Source organism: Corapipo altera, unplaced genomic scaffold, assembly GCF_003945725.1.
Source record: "Corapipo altera isolate COAL_440 unplaced genomic scaffold, ASM394572v1 77b, whole genome shotgun sequence".
NCBI lineage: Eukaryota > Metazoa > Chordata > Aves > Passeriformes > Pipridae > Corapipo > Corapipo altera.
Genome location: NW_020884933.1, coordinates 2,614,882 through 2,639,019, shown reverse-complemented (window position 1 = coordinate 2,639,019; position 24,138 = coordinate 2,614,882). Strand labels below are relative to the sequence as shown.

Sequence of the window (24,138 nt, the reverse complement as noted above, 5' to 3'; positions counted from 1 at the left end):
GTTTTGAAACTCTTGACCCCGAAGCACACGAGGTGAACACCTCTCTCGTGTGCCCATTCGGGTTCCTGAGCATCTCTCAGGCAGCCAAGAATGATTTGACTCATCCCAGGGGGAAGTTTACCCAGTGTTGTAAGAAGCATCCTGTCCTCTCTCAGTCAGTGATTCAGAGTTATTTTCTTATCTGCTCAAGCTTGCTTGGTGCTGGCTTTTTTGGAGGCATCAAAGTTCCCATCTCCAAATGTACACGTGGCTCTTGGACCCATCCCACTGGCACTCTGGGATGACCCTTGTGGTTTCTGAGGGGGTCAGCCCAGATTTGCCCTTTGTGGCCTTTGGCAAAAGAAGGACAGGAAACACTTGAGCAATCTCTCAGCCCCAGGCCCTTGGCCGAGCTGCCAACACTGGCAAAAGCCTTGGGGGAGCCTGTCCCCAAGCACCTGCTGTCCCAAGCCCAGCTGTGGGGTCTCAGCTGGTTCCACCCCAAGGAAACCCCTAGAAAACCTATAACTGGAGTTGGATTTCCCACTGTGTTGAGACTGGGCGAAGAGAAGTGACACCAACAGCACAACAGCAAATCTGGGCTGAAGCTCTACAGCCACTGCAAGCAGGACTGATCCCCACAGAGGAGCTGAAAAAATTAACTGGTATAGAGTGAAAAATGCCTGCTGTGCCTCTTGCTGTCCCAGGAATGTTGGAGGGCACGGGAAGCTAAAGGAAGGGTTTTTCCCAAGCGCCTGTTGGATGTTTTGGGGCGCGCTCCGAGGGATGCTGCCGGCTGCAGTCGTGCTGCTCCGCTCTTCCTTCATTCATGGTTTCACTTTGCAGTTTGCAGCAAGTGCAAAACTGTGGGTGTTTAATTCAGTGCAAGTACAACATTGATCTCAGTTTGGAAAACAGCCGAAAGTGCCTCCTCGTGGAGCTAATTCGGGGGTTGCACATACTCATGGTCCTGTGGCTTGAATTTTTATGAGCTGCCTCCCAGGATCTGGATTTCAGTATGTGGAACCAGAAAGGATCTGTGTGTTCCTGTGCTGACTAACCCACCTACGCCTCGGTTCTTATTTGCAAGCATATCTTGCATGGCTTGTGTTATCCCTGATAAAAGGGCCTGATATTCCTGGAAGCAACTGTTCCAGCATTCAGGTCAGTCGTTGGAGCTGGGGAAGGGGTTGTGCCAATATTTGTCGGCTCTGGTGCCTGGATGCTGCCTTTTCATCTGGGAGTGGGGGATGCAGGGAGCCTGCAAAGGTGGGGAAAGCCTCGCTCAGCCATTTTAGAGTTGGGAATTCAAGCCCCGGGGAGCTGATGCTCTGCAGTGATGGGGATGCAGCAGTGGAAGCCAGGAGCAGAGTGCAGGTCTCCCAACTCCCTGTCCAGCAAAGGTTGAAGATCAAGATCAAGACTGAGATGAAGAATGTGGCCCAGGGGAACAGCAGGTCAGCCCTTTCTTTGGGGCAGAGCACTGGTGTGGGGAAGACAAGGACCTGCTGTTTCATCAGGTTAAGTTGGCTCTGTGAACAAGGAGATGTATGGACAAGGAGGGTCAGGAGATGACTTTCCCAGCAGCGTTTTGATGGAAAGGCCTTTATTGTCACAATCCTTTCTCCCTCATCCTCTGCTTGTGGATGGGGAATTGAGCTGAGACACTTTGCAGCAGTGTGGCCTCTCAAATCTAGTTTTTGCCTGGCAGGGAGAGCCTGAGGCTGTGGCTTCCAGGCTGTGCCTCCCCCTCCCCTCCACCCTGCCATCCAGGCTGTTTAGGAAGGTGGTTTATCATGTAATGATAAAACCCAATTTCCGCCCTCGCTGTTGACTCACTCCCTGTCCCTGAGCAAAGCTCTTCATTCCTTCCTGGCCCTGGGTTTTCCCATCAGTCAAACAGGACAAGGACATTGCTCCAGCCCTTCAGGCAGCTCAGCTGCTCCTTTGATTGTTTAATGGCTTCAAGTGCAGGTGCTGAGCAGCCCCAGGAGTTGTGAGTTTGGGGCAGTTGGGAGGGGGGGGGTGCAATGACCCCACTGCCCCCCGGGGTCACTTGGCTCACTTTGGTGCTGGAAGGGGATGTGACCTTGTTCTCCTCACTCTTGGGAAGACTCCAGTGGATGCCAGAGGCACGGAAGAACAAGGACTTGGATGCAATTTGGATTAGCTAAACATTAAGCTCTGGCCAGGTGGAAATGAGCACCTGCAGCCCCGGAGCAGCATTCCTGAGGGCCGGGTCACAGGATGGGTGAGTACCTGTGCCCAGGAAGGGACCTGGAGCCAGCCCTCCACCATGGCTGAGCTCCATCGATTCTGCTTTTGCCTGGAAAGAGTGTTCTAAAAATTGCCAGTCTTTCCTAGCTAAAGTAGGTGAAATATTTATAAACCCATCCTCTAGAGAAGACCTTTTGCGTAAGCACCGACTGCTCCGGCTTTAAAACCCGCACCCTCCCCCCGCCCCAAGCCATCCTGTGCCTCTTATCTCAGGGAAGGGGCAACTTTAATTGCGTTTCTCTGGGAGGGTGACACCTATTTACGGGCGCGGGAGACCGCAGGGACGGTTGGCAGCAGGGGAAAAAAACGAGGGAAAAAAAAAAAAAAAGGAAAAAAGGGAGATTTCTGGATTTCCTTGCTTGGCTGTGCTCTGTTCCTGTAGTTTAATACCGCGGGGTGCGCGGACCACGCAGAGGGGTCGCCCCACTTTTGGAAAGATGATGCGGGGACTGGGAGAGAGGAGAGGGAGGAGGCGGAAGAGGAGGAGGAGGAGGAGGGGGGGACACGCGATGCTCGGGATCCTTCCAGCCCCCGAGGGATGCTCCGGGGTCCGCCGGGGCGGCTCCGGGGGCGGCGGGGGATGGAGAGGGGCCCCGCTCCGCCCGGCCCCGGAGGCGGAGCCAGCGCCCGGCGCGGCGGGATCGGGAGCCACATCCCGCAAAGGAGGAGCGGGGCCGGGATCGGGAGCGGGGCGGCGGCGGGGCCGGAGCCCAGCGCCGGAGCCCATCACCGCGGCCGCCCCGCGCCGCCGCCCACCATGTGGTGGGACGAGCGGGTGTCGGCGCGGTTCCGGAGGAACCTGCAGCCCACCCTCACCTACTGGAGCGTCTTCTTCAGCTTCGGCCTCTGCATCGCCTTCCTGGGGCCCACGCTGCTGGACCTGCGCTGCCAGACCCAGAGCTCCCTCTCCCAGATCACCTGGGTCTTCTTCTCCCAGCAGTTCTGCCTCCTGCTCGGCAGCTGCCTCGGAGGGGTCTTCAAGAGGACGTAAGCGCCTGGCAAACTCAGCGCACCTCCCGCGGGGGGGACCCGGCTCCGCACAGACCCCCCTCCCTTACCCCGGCTCGGGGGCGGGCAGCTCCAGCTCCCCCCCCCCCTCCTTTCCCGGGATTCGCCTCCCTCCCGCCGGCTTTGCCGGGATGCTGCGTGGGAAAACCATTCCCGAGCGGAGCGACCGTGGGCGTCGCGGAGGGTCCGCAGCCCCCCTCGCCCGAGGGCTCGGAGGGAGGGGGATTCCCGGCAGGAGCCGCTCCCGAGGGTGCCGCTCTCCTCCTTGTGTGGTTCCATCCCCTGGGAGAGGAGCTGCCGGTTCCTGGAGCTCAGCTCGGCGATAGCCTTAGTGTGAAGTTACAGCCAGAAACTTCCCGGGAGGGTGTTTGCTTCTCCTCGACCTCGATTGTTTACCGCAAAAAAAAAAAAAAAAAAAAAAATTTTTGGAAGCGTGTTTTTAATAACATCGGCTGCAGAAAGCGAGGCGTTTGTCGTGCTTCCCGGGAGTTTGGGCAAACACGTGGCGGGACGTGAGTGGGGGGCGAGCAGGGAATTTGAGGGGCTGAGGAGAGACTCGGGCACGGCCAACCACGGATCCGCACCGAGCCTTCCGTCCAGGATGTGTTTAAAATAAATAACCCGCCATGGCTCAGCCCGAAAGATCGCCGGGGAGGCGTTTGATTTGAGGCTTGGTGACAGTTGTGAGAATCAGCTGATTATTTACATTGCCACCGATCCTCCGGGTGGTGATGTAACGTGTCGGCTCCGCGTGTGTCTGATACTCACCCCGCGTGTACGGGCGAGGCGTAGCCGGGAGAATTTTTTTTTGCACGAATCCTTTAAAAATGCTCGTCGGGAAACGCTTTGTTAAACGTTTCTGGCGTTTTCGCTCGGTTGAAGGAGGAGGTGTTTGAGCACCTGTAATGTGCCGTCGTGGCACGTTGAACTGTCCTGGCTGGAGAGGCAGGAGCTGCTCCGTGGGGCTGTGCCAGGTGGGGTGCCCAGGAATGGGAAGGGCACGTGGGAACCTCGCTCTGGGTCTGACACGGATCTGAGAGTGCTGGGTCAGCAGGCAGAGCCTTTGCCAGCCCCCGGGGCTGCCTTGCATATGTTTGAAGGAGCAGGGAAGGAAAATGCAGAATTGTTTCCTGCTGTCAGCTCCTACCAAAGCTGCGGGTCCGCGGATCCATTTGGGGTTTTGCGCTTGGAGACTCCCAAACTTTCATCTCTGCAGAGACAGAGGGGGAAGGAGTGTGTTTGCTGCAGAACCGGGATGTGTCTGGGGTTGCAGCCTTTTGGAGCACAGAGGTTTTGGGAAGTGCCTGTGAATCCCAGCAGAGGACTGACAGCCCTGCCAGGCAGGAGGGAGCATTTCAGATACTCGTGCTTGTGAGCATTGTGGAGGGTTACTCACAGCCTGCCAGGGTACAAACGTGTGGGTTTGGATGGGAATATTAACTGCTCAGGCTCCAGGAGCTCCAGTACTGTCCCCTCCTCAGGGATGGATGGATTGAGCTGTCCCTGCTGCTGAGGGTTTCTGCTTCTGGGCCTTGCCATGGGTTTATAAATCATTATGCCTGCCCTGGTGCCAGGCAGGGAGGAGCACTGGGCAGGTCATCTTTTCCAGTTAGCACATGGAAAGCTGCTCTAGAGCATCCCAAGCATTGCCTGCCTGTGAGCAGTGAGCCAGGTCTGGCTGCAAGCTGTGTGTGATTCCTGATGCCTGAGGAACACAGGCTTTGGTTTTTGCTTAAAATATCTATTGGCCTGAGTGATGGACTGGTGAGGGACAGCAGTGTTGTCACTGCATTCTGTGGCAGAACTGGGTGGTGGGACCTCAATAAAGTTTGATTCCTCTGACCAGAGAAGGTGCTGAGTGCTGGGCTGTGCTCCTGGCACTGGGGATTTGGAGCATAATGATGGCACGAATCCCTCCAATAAGAGCCTGGGCTGCCAGAACCAGCTCCAGAATTCCCTCTCATGTGAGATTTTTTGGGAAGAAAAAAAGTTTGCCGTTGTGAGGTTCCCTGAGGGATGTAGAAATAATGGTTTTGCCCTGTGCTGGAGTCCTGGGTTTGCTGCTGGTCCCTTGTTGGGGGGTGCAGAGTCAGGGCTGGGGGGGGGAGCAGGAGCTTCAAGGTGTGTTGTTTAAGCTCACCCTCAGGTTCACAACCAGAGGCTGCTGCTCTCTGGTAACACCTATTTGGGGTTTCCTGGGCTGTTGTGACCCAGCTCTGCTTCAGGAAATATGGATTTTCACAAGGTGTTTGCACGAGTGGGGTTGGGGTTGAGGTGGAGTGAGAGCCCTGGCTCAAACCCTGGTGCTGCCCTGGGGTTTTAGAGGCTCCAGGAGCACAGAGAGCCCTGGCAGGGGCTGGTGCCCCCTCCAAGGAACCCTGTGCTCCTCTGTGGGAAGCACCCTGAACACTCTTGTTTCCTGGCATTCCCTGGGTTCCCAGGAGCTCCTGATGTGGTGTGAGGCTGTGTTGGGTGGGAGTGCTGGGGGGACCTGAAGCCCTCCCTGGGCTCAGAAACCCAAGTGGGAGGTGAGATTTTTGGGTAATCCAGCCCTGAGTTCCCCGGCACTGCAAGCTCCAGGGTGGAGCTCTGTTCTCCTGCATCCCCTGCCCCTCTCCCTCTTGCTTCCCACTCTCCTTTCCCACGTTGTTGGATTTTAGGCCTGCTTGGTGAAGTTAAAATCACAATCTCCCCACACACTGATGGCAGAAGCACCAGGGTGACTGAGCTCCTGAGCCCCAGATTGTTGTTTTTTATTCAGAATCTGCATTTTTGTGTCCTGCTGGACACTTGCTTTTGCTCCCAGTGTTTGGGTCAGCCCTGAGCTAATCCCACTGGTGTTCAGCAGAGAAGAGGAGGGGAATGCTGGGTCTGGTGCTGTGTTGGAGCCCTGAGGAGGCTCCACTCACAGTGACCCACACCAGGGCCTGGAGGGTGGGTGAGATGGGACCCTTTTACTCTCCTTTCATCTTTACCTCGGGGCACCCCACAGCACATCAGCTGAGAGTGCTTCCCCTGTTCTCTCCCTGCCCTTCAGGCTCCCACCTTCTGCAGGTTTCAGCTCCAGAATGTGGCTGCTGCACACAGGACACTTCTCCCTGCAAAGGAAAACCTTTTGTTGCTGAGAGAGCAGCCCAGTGACTTGTGCATGTCAGGCAATGCTCCCTGAGCCAGGCTGTGCTTCCTCTGGAGACAAGGGGACCTGAAGGCTGATGTGAGATAATCCCTGCCATGTCCTCACCTTGTCCCCTCAGGGCTTTGGGGTTTTAATGATCACTTTTGCAAGTCTGAGTTAGCCTGATTATCATTTTTCTTCTTGATGTGAGTGGCTTAGAAAACGCTCCCTGGGGGCAGGGAAAATGTGCTTGGAGCTGAAGGGAGCCTGCTGCAGTGGGAACAGCCAGGGAAGGCTGTGGCTGCAGGATTGACTGTAGAATTGACCATCCTAATCCTATGGAGATCAGCCTAAACCTTCCCTCAGGCCCTGTGATGGAGCCAGGGCGTGCTCTGGGTGGTCCTGAAACAGTCTGTGGCATTCCAAGACTCTGCTGAAGTGGAGTCTGCCCTGGGCACAGCCACAGCTGGTGCAGAGCTGTGCTGGGCACAGGGACTGGTCAGTGATGGGGACACAGAGGTGTCAGAGACCAGGCTGTGGCATGACAGCAGGGCTGCTTTTTAAGCCCTTGGGAGAGGTGAATTGGTTTTGCATCATCAAGACACGAGGTACTCTGGAAGTCAGGGGGTACCTCGTTTAAGGATGCTTTCAGAGGGGGTTGTGTCTAAAGGAATCCCTCAGAGGGTTGTTCGGTGCCTCCCTTGGTGCTGAGCTGTGTCCTGCAGCTGCATCTTCAGCATCTGGCAGCAATTTCTTGCTCCCCCCCTAATGCCAGAGCCAGGGAAGGGGCAGCAGGGCTGTGTTTCCCTCCAGGCTGCTGGTGTTTGCAGAGGGGTACAACCATGTTCTTAACTTATGGCCGGAGGCAGGAATTTTTCCCCATTGGGGCAAACTGAGGGGATATTTTTAGTGCTTATTAAGGCCATAACATCATCCACAATTAATGCCTCTCTTCAGCAAGGAAGGTGCTCCCCAGCCCAGCCCAGGCAGTGCCGTGGTGGCTCCACTGGGGCTGCGGGAGGGAAGAGGCGTTTTTGGGATGTCTCGTGTGCTTTTCCCCGTCACTCCCGGCCTTGGATCCACCAGCTGCTGGTGCCTCTGCCTCTCTCCCTTCTGCTGTACCCTGGAGAGAGCTGCCTCATCTCTCCAGGCCCGAGGCTGCCTCTCTCTCATTTGTTAGCTGCTCTTCCTGCCGTGACTGTGCACATCTCACATCTCGCCCGGCTCCCGCCCTCCCCCAGAAATCCCACGCTGGTTCCCCGCTTTGCTGTCAGGGAGCCATCAGGAGTCACAGCCTGCTGAGATGCTGTCTCCTGCAGCACGGGCTGGCTGGTGGGTGAGCCAGGCTGGGCTGGGCCACTTGAGCAAGGCCAGGTTTGTGCCACCGGGCAGCAGAGCACAGCAGAGGTGCCCTTGGCCCGTTTTCCCCGCTGTGCTGTGGAAGTGCAGCGTCAGCAGGATGGGGAGGGTGCAGGGCTGAGTCCCTCTGGGGCTGCAGATGGATGAGGACCACACAGAAACACAGTGAGATGCCCAAGGCCAGGCCATTCTGGACGAGCAGGGAGGGCAGGAGGGGTGGCACTGAGGTGCCCAGCTGTGCTCCCAGCCTCTGCCCTCCTCGTCACCTTCCCCTGCCTGGCTGGCAGAGTGTGGAGCAGAGATGTGGGTGTTCTCCTTGCTGGGGATGTACCTGTGAGCCCTTTGCTGTGGACAGACCCACACCCCCCATCAGACCCCGATTATTGCTAATTACCAGCTCACTAAGCAGCTGCTGGTCATCACCCTCGGCTTCTCCAGGGTTTGTACCGTTCCCTCTCTGCTGTGCCTTTACGGTCCCATCTCTCTGCTGGTTCCAGCGCTTTGCTGTCTGGTCCCTGTTTCCTTCCTTCCTTCCTGCCTTCCCACTTGGCAGCTCCGGGGCCGGGCGGTGCCAGCCCGGGCGCTGCTCTCTGGCTCCCCCGGCTCCCACCGGGAGCTGCTGCCAGACCCGGGAGGGGACACACCGGCTTTGCCTCCGCCACGCACGGCCCCGGGGCTCCTCTGACGGACGGTGTGGGTCGGGGAGTGGCCGCAGTGCTGAATCCCACCTTGTCGTGCCGGGAGGAGAGGTGATGCTGCCAGAACTCAGAGATGGCACAGGGCATGGAGAGGGAGCTGCAGTGGCTGCCCTGTGAGCAGGACACACGTTCAGGCAGGTCTGGGATGACACAGTGCTGTGGGTGCCAGCAGCTCTCGTGTGATAAATGAGAGAGAAATGACCCAGAGCTGCTCAAAAGTCACAGTGTGGCCCCACCTGCCCGTGCCCACATCCCTTTGCACCCCTAGATCTGCCCAGTTAGAGAGAAGAGGGGATTGTTTTGCCTGGAAACACACACAGCACGTGGATTTTGGAGGGATGGTTACTCAAAAAGCTGGGTGGAAGATCTGCCTCCTTGGGGCATCACCCTCCCTGCAGGAGGTGGCATGCCCAGGGCTGGCTGTGGGGGTGATGTGGGGGCACTGGGGTGAAAGGTGGGTGGTCTTTCCCTTCTCTTGTCAGAAGGTCACATGCTGGAGCTGCACTGAGTTGGAGCTGCAGCCTGTGGGTGCTTCTCCTGCTAATTCCTGCCCTGGAGCTGGGGGCAGGGGGCGGGTGTGGTGTGGGTGCTGCTCTGGTGGTACTAATCCTGTCCTGTCTTTCCTCTTCCCCCCTCTCAGGTTGGCTCAGTCCTTGTTTGCACTCTTTGCCTCCTCCCTGGCCATCTCCCTGGTCTTTGCCATCATCCCCCTGTGCCACAATGTGGTGGTGCTGGCTGTGGTCATGGCTGTGGCAGGGCTGGCCATGGGCTGCATCGACACCATCTCCAACATGCAGCTGGTGAAGATCTACCAGAAGGACTCTGCCATCTTCCTGCAGGTGGGTGTGGGGTCTGTGCCTGCCCTGGGGCTGTGCTTCCTCCTCGGAGGGAGAGGAGGGAGAGGCTCTGCCACCCCCCTGCAGAGCAGTGACCCCGCTGTTCCACTCGTGGGTCTCCTCTCTTGCAGGCCCTTCACTTCTTCGTGGGCTTTGGGGCCCTGCTGAGCCCCCTCATAGCCGACCCCTTCCTGTCAGACACCAACTGCATCCTGTCCAACTCCACAGCCAACGCCTCCAGCAACCTCCCTCACATCCGAAAATCCCTGGTGCCACACCACCCGGGCAACCTGTCCCACTACGACCTGCCCATGAAGGGCATGGTGGTGACCCGTGTCTCCTACGCCTTCTGGATCATGGCCCTCATCAATGTAAGTGGATGGGATCTTGGTTGGGAATATCCCTTCTCCTCGGGTTTGTGGGAGGCTGTAGGGTTTGGGGGGGATGCTGGTGCCTGTTGGGTGCTCCTGGTGATGGGGAGAGGCACGAGGATGGTTGTGCTGGTCCACAGAAAAGGTTCATTTTTTGCCAAGTGCCCGGGTTCCATCAGGGCAGGACTCTGCAGTGGTCAGATGGGGTGGGGTGGAGGGACCATCCTGCAAGGATTTGTCTGAGCCCTCTGGGAACAGTTTGTACCTCCAGCATCCCCTGAGCAGGAGTTGGACCAGCAAACTGCACTCAGACCCCCAGGGTCCTCCTCCCTAGTCAGCTGGGGAGGAGCTCAGTGCTGTGGGGACGGTGTGTCAGGAGAGGATTGTCCAAGATATTCACAGCAAAGTGCCCATCAGTGAACTGAAAGCTTGGCCAGGGTGTCTCTGCCTGTTTATTGTGTTTCCTGGTGTATCACAGCAGATGTAGAGGCCCCGTGGTCCTTCCTTTGGAGTTCAGTGCCCTTCCTCTTCCCCTGCCCTGCTGAGTCCCAGAGGGGATCCCCAGCGAGCTGCTCCTTCCTGCAGCCCCTGGGCTCTCTTTTAGAACCCTAGAATAGAATCACAGAATAATTTGGGTTGGAAGGGCCTAAAGATCACCTCATTCCACTCCCTGCTGTGGGCAGGGGTGCCATCACCACCCCAGGTGTGCCCAGGGCCCCATCCAACCTGGCCTTTGTTCCCTGCCTCTGGTTAATACCAAACCCCAGCAGGGTGGAATCCAGCTGGTCCCTTGCACAGGCTGGCAGGGCTGTGCCTGTGTCGTGCCCATCTCCAGTCCCTGTGCAGCAGAGCTGCTGCTGTCCCTGCCCTGGCAGCAGGAGCCCTCCCAGCCTGTGCCTAATGGCCCATGGAGATGTGGGATGATAAGAGCACAGCGTGTTGGTGCGGGGAACATCAGCCCTGCCAAGTGGTGCTATTCGTGCCAGGGCTGATGCCAAGCCTGGTTATGGTTCCTGGATGGGAACCCCTGAGGGTGGGGGTCCCGGGGTGCCCCGAGGGCAGAGCAGAGCCCAGCCCCTGGAGCCCTGGCCATAAAGTGCTCTGTTCTCTGCTTATAAAGATCTGCCAGGGCAGGGACAGCTGAGCTGGTGCCCCTTGTGCTCACCCGGGGAGCTCCTGCAGGAGAAGTGAAGGGGGATCCTGAGAGCAGGACCTCCTGGTTCCTGTCTGCCCTGCAGCCCCAGAGCCTCCTTCCCCTCCCCTCTGAAGCTCAGCCCTTGCCCTGCTGCCAAGGCATGAGGATGTGTGGATGCTCCTTCTCCCTGTCCCTGCATCTTTCACCACTCTGCACCGGGCAAAGGGAACAGGTTTCCTCGTGTTCCTCCCATTTTCTGAGAGTTATAACTAAAACTTACCCCAGTGCACCTCATGCAGGGGCTTTCACAGCTCCCTGAGGGGAGGAGAACAGGCAGGTGAAGGAGCTGGGCAGGGGCTGTAATGAGCTTCTGTGCAGAAGTAGCAAAAGAATGCTCTGCCTGGGAGGAGAGGCAGCTTTAATTACCTCCAGCTCTGCCTGTGCCATGGGAAATGTGCTTTTAATTACACCGGAGCCTTATCTCCTTTGCCAGTCAGTTCTGGGCAGACTAATTTAGTTCTGAAGCAGCAGTTTAATGCCTGCTTTGAACCCCACAGTGGGGCTGAGATCGGGAGCACTGATGGTGGCTGCCAGAGCCCCCTCTGTTCCCAGCAGTGTCCTGGGGGCATTTTTGGGGCAGGATGGGACCACAGGCTGTGCCCAGCAGGTTGGGAGCTGGGCTCGTGCATCACGACGTGCTCCAGTGCCATTTGCTCGTGTGGGTGGTTTGAGTGTGTTGTGCCCACACTGAATGCAGAATTCCCACACACTGCAGGAATACCAGGAATACAGCAGGGAGTCTGGGGTGCTGGAGACCAGATTTCAGGATGAGGGTTAAGGCAAACATAAATAGAGTGGGGGAGCTGGATGTGCACAGCTCTGGAGCGTGTCCCTGTGCCAAAGCTGTTATTGCCTTTCCCAAATCCTCACTGAGGGAACTGACTTTATTCCTTGTTTAAACTAACCCAGCCCTGCTGGAGATGCTGAGCTCCAAACCTGCTGACCCTTCTTTAAGGTGTAACTATCAGGGGGGGAGATGATGGTGACGGGTATTTAAACCCCCAGGGTTCCATAGAAATGGAAACCTGGAGCAGCAACTCTGTTTTAAAACGCTCAAACCCCACATTTCCACCCCAGTTTTCGCAGGGCTGTGTGTATTCTGACAAGACACAGGCTGAAATGATTCATTTTGAGTTCTTGCTTTAAGTGGAAGTGTCTCAATTTGACTCTGGCACAAGTGTGGTGTGTAAAGCTTGTTGATGTCATTGAAGCAAAATGGCTTTGCTTTAGCAAAAATTCAGCAGCTCAACATAATCAAAACAAAGAGCTTGGATGACTCCCCAGCCAAAATCTTTCGTTCCGAGAGAAAAAAATTTCGCCTTTTCGTCCAGATTTGGAACGAAAAACAATATTTTAAAATTCAGTTTTCCCACAGAACGGAAATTTCATCATCCAGCCCGTTCCAAGGGGCTGGAAATCAGGAAAAATGTTCCTCTGAGAGGGATGTGTTTGTCCGGAAGGTGGTTTCCCAGGGGAAGTGTGGGACACTCCATTGTGCTTAGGTTGCTCCAAAGTAGCCTGGATACAATAGGAGGGAATGATCCCGTGTTCCTGGGGGGGAGAGACCAAAATAGCAGCTGGAGGGAAGGAGCTGGATTATCCCCACATTGTCTGTGGGATGCAGCAACTTGTTGAGCTCATAACGGTGCTTAAAAGCTGCCAGGGGAAGGAAAAACCTTGGGAATTTGGCAAGTGGAGGCTGGAGTGTTGGGTCCTGCTGCCTGGTTGGTCCTCTGGCTCCCTCAGGTTTCTGGTGGGATGCTCAGGTGCCCCTCTCCCCCCTTGGAAAAAAAAACAAAAACCTTCTGCTGAAAAAGGCAGGAAAGCAGCAAAATGAGCCTGGACAGAGAGTCTGGGAGCAAATCCCTGCTCAGGAGGGGGGGCTGGTGGGAGATGGGACTGGGGGGTGCAGCTTGGTGGGGTTGGGGATGGTGTGGGACGCTGTGGGTTCTGCAGGGTGGTGCTTTGGAGACCTATGTCCTTATTTTGGGGTTTGTGCTGTGGCTCATCTGCTTTTTCTCGCTGTTTGGGCTCCCTGCAGGGTTTGGGGGTTTTGGGAGCTCTTTGCCTCGTGCCAAACAGCCCAGACACAGCCAAGGCTCAGCCCCAAGAGAACCAAAGCTGCTTTGGGAGCTGAGTAACAGCATCCTGCCTGGATAAACAGGATAAACACAGTGGCCCTGCTTGTGTCCTGACTCCAGGGGCCAGTGGGGCTCATCCTCACCACCCAACCTCCCCAGCTGGGCATGTGGGAACTGGGGATGGGGAGAGGGCTCAGCACCAGCTCGTGGCAGTGGAAGGGACAGTCCCTGAGCTGTCCTTGTCCTGCAGCCAGGGCAGGCTGCTCCTCCAGGATGGATTTATCACTTTGCTTGGTGAGACCTGTGTTTGCTGCTCTCCAGCTGCCCGTGTGAGAACTGTGTTCGTGCTGCTCCCTCCCCTGTGCCCACCCCAGATCGAGGGCTGGACCCTCCTGTGGGCCAGGTGGCCACAGGTGAAGTGCCAGAAATGGAACAGAAAAGGCACCTAAAGCTCTAAAGCAAAAGGGACCTGCTTGCCCTAGAGATGAGGGTGTGGAGAGCAGGGATACGCCTCCACTTTGGGAATTGAGGATTCCCAAAACAGAGCCCTTTTCTGTGGAGACACCAAGTGCTCCTCAAGTCTGGAAGTGCCCAGGGCTGTTATCTGTATGGCCAGTCCCTCTGCGTGGGTAGATTTTTTTTTTTTTTTGCAAAATCTGCAATTTAGAAGAATAAAAATCTGGTCCTGACCTCCGGAAGGATCAGAACTATCAAGCAAATGCGTTTTTCTTCCATGGGACCGAACTAACTGTTCCTATTCCCATTGTTCCCAGAACAATGAAGACTCGTAAATGAATTGAGGGCGAGAGAGGCGGGGTGGGGTGTGTGTGTGGGGAATTCTCCATACATTTAAATCGTGCCACGAGCCAACAAAAGGCAGGAAATTTGGAGCTGGAGCTCACACTTGCTCGCAGACATGTAGAAAACAAGGGAATGAGCTGTCACTTAGGATTTCCTGGCTTTTTTTCCCCCCCCATCCCGGCCCGTGGCAGAGTAAACACCGCCGGGTTGTGACGAGGGGCAGGACAGCTCCCTTGGCTCCCCTCTGCTTTCTCACCAAAGAAAAAAAAAAAGAGCAATTCCCTCTGGGCTCGGAGGCACCAGCGAGTCGTGGGAGTGTGCAGGGAGAGGGCTCATCCCCCGGGAGCACCAGTGCCAGGGAATCCGGGGCTGTGGCTGCTGCCTGCTGGATGCAGAGGGCAGGGACAAGCCCACGGTCCCCGGGTGTGTTGTTGGCACCGGGCAGGAGGGGAACGGTGGGGTGGGACTGCAGGGAACGGGTCTGTCCTGTGCTGGGAGCATCCCTGGATGAACAGGGGGCTCTCAGGCAGCCCCAGCAGTGCTGGGGGCTCCCCTGTCCTCATTGCCAGGTCCCTCCTGGGCCAGAGGGGCTGTTTGGAGTCACTCAGCTGGAGCTGAGCTGTCGCTGTTGGCCTGGGAACCACGAGCTCCTCTCTTAGGAGATGCTGAGCAACCTCTGCTAATGGCTGGGGATGTGTCTTGGAGCAGTTTGCTCTTCCCTCGCAGACAATTCCAGCCGCAAAAGGTCTCCCGTTAAAACTTCCCCCGGGGAGAAGCTGCTCTATTGTTTTATTCTTTGGGCAGAAGTGGCCAAATGTTGGACCCTGGAATGTTTTGGTGCCTCATGAGGTTTGTATTTCGGTGCCTTCTGTTCCACTGTCCCTGTTCCCAATCCCAGGTGAGTGGTTCCCATCCCACAGGGACGGGCTGGAGATGCCCCAGCAGATCAGGAGACTTTTCTCTCAACTTGCTTTATTTTTTTACCCCCTGTCTACTGTCTCCCAACAAGCTCCATCCCTCCCACAGTGGCCCCTTACCCTCACCTCCCATTCCTGTCACCAGCTGGGTCACCAGTCCAAGTCACAAAATCCTGCACAGAAATTATCTGCTATTACATCATAGCACAGAATAAATAACCAAAAGTGTTTTATGCCGGGTGACATTTGTTTCAGGCTCACTTCAGACTTCTCAACGAAATATAAATGTGTGTGGATAAATAAAATAAATATAAAATATATTTATAAATGTATTTATAATATATTTATCTATTTATATATTTTATCTATATATATTTATAATGTACTATTATAAATATTTTCATTACATATTATAAATATATTTATTATATATTTTAATATGTCATATATTATATATCTATAAATATATTAAAATAAAAATAAAAATATAAAATATACGTATAAATATATTTATAAATATATTAAAATAAATATAAAATATATTTATAAATATATTTATGAATATATTAAAATAAATATAAAATATATTTATAAATATATTTATGAATATATTTATTAATATATTAAAATAAATAAAAAATAAAATAGATATAAAATATATTTATGAATATATTAAAGTAAATAAATAAATATGAAATATATTTATAAATATATTGAAAATAAATAAATAAAAATAAAATAAATATGAAATATATTTATAAATATATTGAAAATAAATAAAAATAAAATAAATATAAAATATATTTATAAATATATTTATGAATATATTAAAAATAAATAAATAAAAATAAAATATATTTATAATATATTTTTAATATATTTATCTGTATTTTTATGTATTTATATATTTATAAAGTATTATTATAAATATATTTATTATCTATTATAAATATATTCGTTATATATTTATAATATATAATATATTGTGTATAATATAATATATAATTATATATAATGTATTATTTTCTATATATATAATATATAATAAATATATTTATAAATATAAATATACTTATAAAATATAAATAAAATAAAATGGCGTGGATAAAGTAAAAAGCATTCAAGGATTTTTAAAGTCATTTGTCAGCCTTTTCTTTTGCTCTTGGGGGGCACCTCCTTTGTAGCTCTGGGGCCGGGGCCCTGGGCGGTGTTTGTGCCAGGCTTGCCGTGCTCACCCGCCCCTCTGTGCCCCCGCAGCTGCCCGTGCCCATCGCCGTGTTCTTCCTGCTCTACAAGGAGAGGATGGTGCCGTGTTTCAACGGCAGCAGCCACCCCCTGCTGTCGGCCGATGAACTGGCCATGGAGACCCGGCCCGTGGACAAGGACGAGCTCGCCACCCCCGTGCAGAGACCCCAGGCGGCTGCAGGTGAGCCGGAGCCACTTCTCCCACACGCAGATTTTGGGGGGAGAAAAAAAACCCCCCACGTTTGAGTGTGTCCGGGTTTAACAAGTGAGATCCAGCGCTATTGTCTGAGGAAGGAAACTTTCCCAAGTGTACACATGAATCCAATCCAGGAGCACTCAGACAATCCAAACAACCCATTTGGTGCCCAATTACCCTCAAATTAGGTGGAAGCCCTGAACAGAGATTAGAATCCTAATCCTTAATTAGGACTCCAGCCTGTATTTCTCCTAAAACTGACGCTGGGCTGCCTTTAAACACACCTGAAAGTTGTGCCCCTTGGTTCCCTCTGGTTTGGGGTCAGGTTTCTCAGTTTAAAAATGGCCATTGTGCTGCAGGCATTGATTTTTATGGGAAAGGAATAAGGCCAGTGCCCTTGTTTGAGGGGGGGAAAGTTAAATCCAGCAATAGTTTGCTCTTGAGCTTGTGACTACACCCTGTTTTGGGGACAATAGTGACATTGTTCTTCGCTACCCAGGAGAAACATATCAAAGTAAATTCTTTGGTTAATGAGTGAATCTCTGAGGTAAACATGGCTTAGGGCTGTCAGGGGAGTGTTCAGTGTTATTTCTGGAGAGATGGCTTTACCTGAGCAGTAAAAGGGAATTTTAGGGAATGCTTGAAGGTGGGGGCAGTGGAGATGCGCTGCAGGGAAGGGTTGGGGGTGTCCCTGATGGAGTGGATTCCCTGGAGTGTTCCACAACCCACTGGAGCTTCATGTTCTTCAGATCCCCTTCATCCTCTTAAATGCAGCTGGGATTAACCCTTAGGGAAGGGGGAAGGCTGTAAATTCACTGCTGGGATCTGGGACAGACACGTCTGTGCTGGTGAACTCCCTCCTGCCCCACAGGAGAGACAGTTCCATCCTTGCCATTCAGGAGCAAATCTCACCTGCACAGGACTCCACGTGCTGCCACCTCAATGCCAGCCCCTTGCCCATCCCAGAGGAGTTGTGCTACAAGTACAAGGATGGGAAGGCTGGGAATTCCTGGGGTCCTCACCTCCAGCTTTGCCAGGCTCTCGGGGGTCTCTTCAGCTGGGGTGACAGTGAGCTGTGGGTGTTTAATCCTCTCTTTCCCAAAGTTGGCCTGTTTGGTTAAATATAATTTATCCCAGGAATTCGAGCTCTCCTGGGCAGGACCCTCCTGGGTGGGGGTTCCAGGGGTGAGGGGCTCTGAATGCTGTGGTTGGGTGGGCTTGGGTTTATTGCCTGTCAGAGCAGGGCCAGCAATGTGGGGGCCCTAAATGGGAAGAGGAGCACAAGCAGCTACAGTAAGAGGGGTGGCAGGTTCCCTGGAGAGCTGGGATCCCAATCTGTGAAGAGCAGCCCAAAACCACATCCCTCTGCCTGCTGAAAGCTTAGAGGTGGGTAAAGGCGAGGTGGTGCCAGCTGAGGTCAGCAGTGCCCCACATCCACAGTGAATCTGGGCACAAAACAAATCCCCACTGAGGGCTGGCAGCCACCCAGACCCCCCAGCTGAGTTTGCTTTGCATTGTTTTCCACCAGGTCACGACGACTTATTCAGCTGCTGCCAAAGCAGGAACTTCAGAGGGGCTTCCTACACCTACTTTGCAGTCCACATCACCGGGGCTCTCGTTCTCTTCATGACTGATGGGATTGTGGTGAGTTCAGCTGACAGAGGGGTCTTGTCTGAGCAAAGCTCTGTGGTTTCTTCCTCCCAAACCTCTTGGAACAGCCCAACCCCAGCATGTGCAGTGGGCTGGACACGAGGGTCTGCCAGGCAGTGGTCTGGGGCTCAGGATCATTCCAAGCTGATCCCAGCCAGGCTGATGTGTGTCCTGCTTCTGGGGAGGCTTTTTTGGCTCCTCCTGGGCTCTGTGGTGTTGCAGCTGGATTGCTAAAACCACTGACCACAGCTGGGTTAGAGCTGGAGCTGTGTTTTCTACTCAGCAGAGGTCTCTTCTCACTTCAGCCAAGAGGCAAGAACAGCTTCATTTTAATTCAGAAGAAATGGTGGCTCTTTGAGGGGCCTCCCGAGCCCCCAAAATCCACGCTGAGAACACATGGGGCTGGTGTAGCCCTGCAGAGGCCTGGCAGCCTGGCCCTGGCTGGGCTTTGCTGTGTGTGGCATGTCTGTCCAGGCAGGGAAGGCTCTCCCTTGGCTGGCAAGATGCTGTTCTTTTTTCTTTGTCTCATGGTAAAACACTGCTGGGTCTTAGCAGGGTGTTAATTAGGGTGCTGAGGTGAGTGGGGTTACACAGCAGCTGACAGGGATGGGAATGATCATCTTCAGGGATGACCAGCTCCTGGTTCTAAATGTAATGTTTGGAGAGTATGGAATTCCAAAAGGACAAGGGAAGCCCCTGGGGGAGAGAGAATCTCTGCAGATAGAGCTCAGTGTGCATTTCTGCTGTTGCTGTTGAGTCTGGACTGAGGTTGAGTCCTGTGTTCTGCTTCTGGTGGAAGCTGCCAAGCCCTGGGAACAGGTTCCTTCGTGGCTCTCCACCCACGAACAAGCGAGGGACAGGTTAAATCCCCGCCCTGGCCGTGACAGGACGTTTTATTTCCCTGCAGGGGGAGTACTCAGGCTTCGTGTACAGCTACGCGGTGGAGGAGCCCCTGTCTGTGGTGCACAAGGTCGCCGGGTACCTGCCCAGCCTCTTCTGGGGCTTCATCACCCTGGGCAGGCTCATCTCCATCCCCGTGTCCTACCGCATGAAGCCGGCAACCATGGTCTTCATCAACGTGGTAAGGCTGGGGTTAGGCTGCTTTAGTCCTGGTTTAACCCCCACTAGGTTTTTGTCTCGGTTTGGTTGGGACATGAGGAGCTCCAGCTCCTCTCCGGGGCAGGTTTGCACCAGGCAGGGCTGGACAAGGGGCCCTCCAGGCTTAAAACTTGACTGGGGAACTTTGCAGAGCCCAAACTCCCCGGTTAATCCGGTGTTAGAGTCGGGAAAGCGCCCAGGAAAGTGTCTGCCAGCCTCGTTTACTTTGCACACAGGGAGGTTAATTCCATGGGAAGGGGAAGGCAGGTCATTCCATAAATTCTCTGCTTAGACTGCAGCAGTTGTCAGAGAAACCAGCTTGGTGTGAGGTGGCTTAAATTAGTGAAACACTTGGAGAAAGGGGAAGGAATCCCTTCAGGATGTGTAAGGACAACAGGGAGGGAGATGATCCCATTCCCACTTCTTAGGAAGAAGAAGAAAGGAGTGAAAAGGCATTTAATTTACAATTTATTTAACCCAGAAGTCGTTTTGGTGGTGAGTTTCCCAGCTAATACTGTGAGGCCGAGCACGGGATGGTGAGAAGAGACATTTTGGGATATTTTGAGTAAAAATTCCCTTGGCTGGCACTGCCCCCTGTGCAGCACTGGGAGCTGTCACTGCAGGGTCACACCAAGCCCAAATCTCCCTTGAGCTCATGCAAATGAGCCCCAATCAGAGCTGAGACAATTAATTCAGTACCAGCTGGAATCTCAGAGCTCCCTCTGCTGACTCTGCCCTGAGAGTTAATTCTTTGAGACTGAGTTAAGTCTCATTCAGCAGTTAAATCTTACTCAGGTTAAAGAATTATTAGCCATTGAAATAGGTAAATATCATGGGAGAAGCAGTACTACTGTATTAATTATTATTTTATTCAACGTTATGTATCAATATTTACACACCTTTTATTATTAATTATTATTTCCCAAATCTTCATTCACGAAGCTTAGCCACGAGTAATTATTATTATTACAGCAATTATTTAAAATATTAAATATCAATAAGCATTTTTTCAGGTACAATCTTAAGTTTCTACGTAACGAAGTTGAGACATAAAACCGAGTTATATTTTAAATTCCTGCTATAAAAAAATTACCAAATTCTTTAAAGCCAGACGGATTTTATTTGTGCAGTGACCTCTGGTCTTTTCTCAGCGTATTTTCTTTTCCAGGCTATTTTCCTATCAGAAATAAACCCCAGAGCCTGCTGCAGCTCAGCATTTCTCTCACTCCACGTGTGTTGTTTGCAGGTTGGAGTCCTCATAACCTTCCTCCTGCTGCTGATTTTCTCCTCCAGCGTCGTCTTCCTGTTCGTGGGCACAGCATCCCTGGGGCTGTTCCTGAGCAGCACCTTCCCCAGCATGTTGGCCTACACTGAGGACATCCTGCAGTACCAAGGTGAGCAGGGATTTGGGAACACCCCTGGCTGTTCAGATACCATCAGCTCCTTCCCTCCCCAGGGGGTGCCCAGGAGGAGGCCTGGAAGCAAGAGCTGCTTTGGAATTGTTTGTTCAAGCTTGGAGTCACAAACCCAGACTGTAACAACCCCTGCTTGGCTGGCTAATAACTTCCCCAGGCAGGGATCCAGCCTGGTTCCTGCTTTCCTGCAGCTTTAGGGCTCTCAGGCTCACACAAGTGCTGCTTTAGGGGTTTTACAGGGAGATAAGTTTTGAAAACATCATCAGATTATCAGTGAACTGCAAACCCCGGAGCCTGGCCAGCTGGCCCAGGAGGGCTCTGCCAACCTCTGTCTCAGGGGCAGTGAGGCAGAAAAATGAGAATCTTTCCAGCAACATCACCTCTGCCAACAGAGACGAGGGATAGGGAGATTTGTTTGGTTTTTTTTTTTTAGTTTAAACTTTTCCCTTTCTGCACAGCTGCAGGTGAGCAGAGGCATTTTCAACGTTAAGTGGGGACGTGCGTTGAGGATTTGTAACTCTTGTGTGGGGAGATCCCTGGAAGAGCAGTTTAAAGCTGATCCTGCTGGTTGTCCCACCTCTTCCTGCACTGTTTTCCTTGCAGGTTGTGCCACGACCGTGTTGGTGACTGGAGCTGGGATTGGGGAGATGGTCCTACAGCTGCTGGTGGGCTCGGTGAGTAGGCAAGAAAGGGCAAAAAAAAACCTGACTGGAATTTTAAAGTCAAAACTTTAGTCCTGGTTTTGGGGAAGAAGCACTGCCTGACCCTCGAGTTATCCCCCCTGCCTGAGGTATCTGAGTGCTCTGGTGATGTCTGCTCCCTTTCCCATTTCCCTTCCCATTGCAGATTATCCACGATCGGGGCAGCTACAGTTTCCTGGTCTGTGGGATGATCTTTGGATGCTTGGCCTTCACCTTCTACGCCTTCCTGGTGTTTTTCCACAGGATGTACCCCAAGCCCTCTCCAGGTAAGAAAGCAGCAGCCCCTCAGCCCTGCTTTTGGAATGAAAGGAAGAGCAGCACCTGCAGCACCACAGAACCAGGGCCCAGCACTCCAGCAAAATGCAAGGAAATGTTTATTTTTCTGCTGCTTCCTCTCCCCTTTTCCTGCTTTGACTTGCCCTCAAAGCCTTGGCAGCTACAACCCGGGGTTTGCTTTCTTTTCTGTTGGAGAAGTGAGGGGAAAAGTAGGAATGGGCTGTGGATCTCAGAGAGAGAGAGAGAGAGAGAGAGAGAGAGACTGAACCAGCTTCCCTGTGCTGTTCCCTGGCTGAAATCCAGGGAACAAGTGGGTCTGCTATCCAAGGGCAGCTGTCAGGCTCTTGAAAAAAGCCTCACTGATAAAGGGTTTCTTGCTTATCACCTCAGTCTGCAGAGGTTGTTTGTTTTTATAAGCACCTCCTGCAAAAGGAGCAGAGTGGGACAGGGAAAAACATGTCCAGGGTGCAGGAAAGGGGTGACTGGGGCTGTGTGGGGTCACACCTGGAGAGCTGTGCCCAGTTTTGGGCCCCTCAAGACAAGAAGGACACTGAGGGGCTGGAGCATGTCCAGGGAAGGGGACGGAGCTGGGAAGGGGCTGGAGCAGCAGGAGAAGTGAGGGAGCTGGGGGGGCTCAGCCTGGAGAAAAGGAGGCTCAGGGGGGACCTTCTGGCTCTGCAACCCCCTGACAGGAGGGGGGGCCAGGGGGGTCGGGCTCTGCTCCCAGGGAACAAGGGACAGGAGGAGAGGGAACGGCCTCAGGCTGTGCCAGGGGAGGGTCAGGTTGGACACCAGGAATTTTGTCATGGAAAGGATGTTCAGGGAGCTTTGGAAGGGCTGCCCAGGGAAGTTTGGAGTCCCCACCCCTGGAGGTGTCCAAGGAAGGATGGGACATGGCTCTCAGTGCTCTGGGCTGGGGGACAAGGTGGGGATGGGGCACAGGTTGGACTCGATCTTGGAGGGATTTTTCCAACCTCAGTGCCTTTCTTCCATGACCAGTGACCTAAGCTCCTGTGGTGGGTGATGGAAAAGCACCATTCCTGTTTGGGAGAGCTCATGCCCACCCCCTTTAAGCTCAGTAGAACTGTACATTCAGGTATTTAATGTCCCTCCTGCAGAGCTGGACGATGCCTCTCCTGACAAAGCAGCAGTGCCAGATGACACGGGGCAGTACCAGCGCTGAGGAAGTGGCCAAGCTCTAGACAAGCAATAAACCACCCCCCCCCCTCAATTAAGCATTACTCTCGAGGATGATTTCAACATTTAAAAAGGACTGAATCATGCAAGTTCTCTGCAATCAAAAGCACATTCGACTGGGTAAGTGAGAATCAAGGAAACATCCCAAAAACACCGTGGCACGAGCTGCCAGAGGCACTGGGACCAAAAGGACTTTAAGTGCCAGCCTGACCCTGAAAGGTGTGAGCAGAGAGGATTTCCCAGCAGTTCCTCCTGTAAATGAACTTCCTTACCTGTTCAGGATGGAGGGTGGGAAGGAAGAGGTTCTCTCTGCTCCACCTGTGACTGAATGTCTCCTGGCTTGGTTATTGAATCAAACAGATTATTTTTCTGGCCTGTAATGTACAGAAGCCCCTTGAATTTACAGCACAATACTGGATTTTAATTCATTTTTGTGCAACATGGACTCGAGTCAATGTCACCTCCATTTGCCCTCCCAAAGGGGAACAGTTCCACACTGTCTGTATTTGCACACTTGATTCCTGTATATTCCACACTTACAAACACCTTCACTAAGACAGTGTCTTACTCAGCATGCTCAGGCCTCTTGATTATTACAATCATTTGCTTTTCTTTTTTTTTTGGTTTTGTTTTTTTGGTTTGTTTGTTTGTTTTTTTTTTTTAAAGAATGAGTTGTGATGGGTTTTGTTTTGCTTTAAGTCAGTCACTCACTTCAGCTGCTGCAGTGGCAGTGTCCTTTAGGGTGGTTTTATTTCCAGCTTCCAACTGAAGCTTTCACCAGAGGTGTTTGGGAGCCAGTCTCCAGCTGCTTTACCTGTGCAATATTCTCATCCAGGTGCCTTGTGTAAGGTACTCTCATAGCCCACGCATGGCCTGCTCCAGCTCCAGGGGAAGGACTGGCTTTAGAGGAATGTAAAAGCTCCAAACAGCTCCTTCTTCAGTGAGTGATTGGACATGTTCTTCTTGCTTTAACTGCTGTATGTGGATGTACATATGTATGTGTGTATATAAAGCAGTGTTTAATTAAAGGTGATTGATTGCTAAATTCTCCCGTGCCTGGACTCGGGTACCTCCAGCTCTTTCTGGCCAAGACCATCAGCTCCTCCCTTTACCAGTTTTTAAACTCAGCCTGAATTTACCAGCTGTTTTAATTTAAACTCTTTTTAGCATTTCTAGAAGCCCAGAATGGGTCTGGTTGGAAGGGACCTTAAAAGAACCTCTTGTTTCACCCTCCACCTTCCACTAGCCCAGGCTGCTCCAAACCTGGCCTTGAATTTAGGTTTAGTTTCACTAGAGAATCCTAGAATAGGTTCTAATTCTGGGATGTGAGGCAGAGGGATGAGCTAAACCCAGAGTTTAACTGCATTTACCTGTTCCTGCATTTGCTTCATACACTCCCCCTCAGGTACAAAGTCACTTTAACTCACCAGCTCTTGAGGCTGTTTCCCCAGGACCATCCGTGGGGGCTTGTGAAGATATTTTATGGAAAAAAGGCTTGGAAAAACAGAAATAACCCAAAGAAGTTGTGGCTGTTCCATCCCTGGGAGTGTCCAAGGCCAGGTTGGACAGGGCTTGGAGCAAACAATTCTAGTGGCAGGTGTCCCTGCCCGTGGCACTGGATGATGTTTAAGGTCCCTTCCACCCCAAACCATTCCATGATTCTACTCCAATCCTAGACCAGATTCCACCCCGGGCAGGATGTGCTGCAGTTCTTCTCCAGCTC

At 52.7% G+C, this 24,138-nt stretch overlaps 1 protein-coding gene across 2 annotated transcripts; it reads left to right on the top strand.

Moving 5' to 3' along the window:
- Positions 1-1,701: 1,701 nt before the first annotated feature.
- MFSD4A (major facilitator superfamily domain containing 4A) lies at positions 1,702-23,460 on the top strand. Of its 2 annotated transcripts, XM_027659655.1 has the most exons (11): positions 1,702-1,953; positions 2,093-2,230; positions 9,077-9,275; positions 9,404-9,643; positions 15,895-16,063; positions 17,607-17,722; positions 18,636-18,809; positions 20,073-20,220; positions 20,845-20,915; positions 21,088-21,208; positions 22,337-23,460. In XM_027659655.1, the coding sequence occupies exons 2-11, from the start codon at positions 2,178-2,180 to the stop codon at positions 22,399-22,401; spliced, it is 1,356 nt and encodes a 451-aa protein (XP_027515456.1). In that variant the 5' UTR covers positions 1,702-1,953; positions 2,093-2,177; the 3' UTR covers positions 22,402-23,460. The 2 variants fall into 2 exon arrangements, with proteins under 2 accessions (XP_027515456.1, XP_027515455.1); XM_027659654.1 differs by lacking the exons at positions 1,702-1,953; positions 2,093-2,230 and adding an exon at positions 2,952-3,243.
- Positions 23,461-24,138: the final 678 nt, after the last annotated feature.

Coding starts and splice junctions, on each gene's coding strand:
- MFSD4A (XM_027659654.1), top strand. CDS start 3,014: ATGTGGTGGGACGAGCGGGTGTCGGCGCGGTTCCGGAGGAACCTGCAG. Junction 18,810..20,072: donor CCATGGTCTTCATCAACGTG/GTAAGGCTGGGG, acceptor TGTTGTTTGCAG/GTTGGAGTCCTCATAACCTT. Junction 20,916..21,087: donor TACAGCTGCTGGTGGGCTCG/GTGAGTAGGCAA, acceptor TTCCCATTGCAG/ATTATCCACGATCGGGGCAG.